The sequence below is a fragment of the Pygoscelis adeliae genome, unplaced genomic scaffold (genome assembly GCF_000699105.1).
Source record: "Pygoscelis adeliae isolate BGI_AS28 unplaced genomic scaffold, ASM69910v1 Scaffold479, whole genome shotgun sequence".
Lineage (NCBI taxonomy): Eukaryota > Metazoa > Chordata > Aves > Sphenisciformes > Spheniscidae > Pygoscelis > Pygoscelis adeliae.
Genome location: NW_008825453.1, coordinates 1 through 681, shown reverse-complemented (window position 1 = coordinate 681; position 681 = coordinate 1). Strand labels below are relative to the sequence as shown.

Sequence of the window (681 nt, the reverse complement as noted above, 5' to 3'; positions counted from 1 at the left end):
TCTCCACTGCCCCATCTCCCCCCAGATCGACCAGGACGGGCTGACGCTGCCCGAACGGACCCTACCTGGGGCAGGACGAGGAGAGCGAGAAGGTGAAGGGGGGCCACTGATGCTGCAGGCATGGGGGCAGGGGGAAGGAAACCAGCACTCGGCATGGGTGGCAGATGGGAGGGCACCCTGCTGTCGGCAGTTCTGGGGCCGGGGTGCCTGCGGAGTGGCACTCAGTGTTCCTTCCCTTGACACAGATCCTGGCTGCGTACCGGGTGTTCATGGAGAGGCTGCTCACCCTCCTGGGGGCTGAGCATGTGGAGCAGAAGGCCCAGGAGATCCTGCAGCTGGAGCAGCATCTTGCCAATGTGAGGAGGATGCCCACCCTGGGCTTTGGGGTGCCCTTGCCTAGCCCTTGGGTATCCCAGTCCCAGATCTTTTGGGACCTCCATGCCTAGTCCTTAGAGACCCCATATCCATCCCCTTGGGAACCTCCACTCCCAGACCTTGGCGACCTTCATGCCTGGCCCTCAAGGATCCCAGCCCCTTGAGGACCCCATGGCAGATCCTCAGGGACCCCAACCCCAGCATCTTGGGAACCCCCAGTCCCAGCCCTCGGGACAACCACTCCAGCCCTTGGGGACCCCTATGTCCATGCCTTGGGAACCCACTCCAGTCCCTTGAGGACCCCAT

General features: G+C 63.4%; 1 protein-coding gene across 1 annotated transcript in view; it reads left to right on the top strand.

Moving 5' to 3' along the window:
- Nucleotides 1–407, top strand: part of SLC12A9 (solute carrier family 12, member 9) — a gene marked incomplete at its 3' end in the record, with an annotated part of 18,049 nt that extends 17,642 nt beyond the window's left edge. The window contains 2 exon segments of the mRNA XM_009331198.1: nt 26–118; nt 246–407. Coding sequence (XP_009329473.1) covers nt 26–118; nt 246–407 — 255 coding nt within the window.
- Between the last annotated feature and the right edge of the window lie 274 nt (nt 408–681).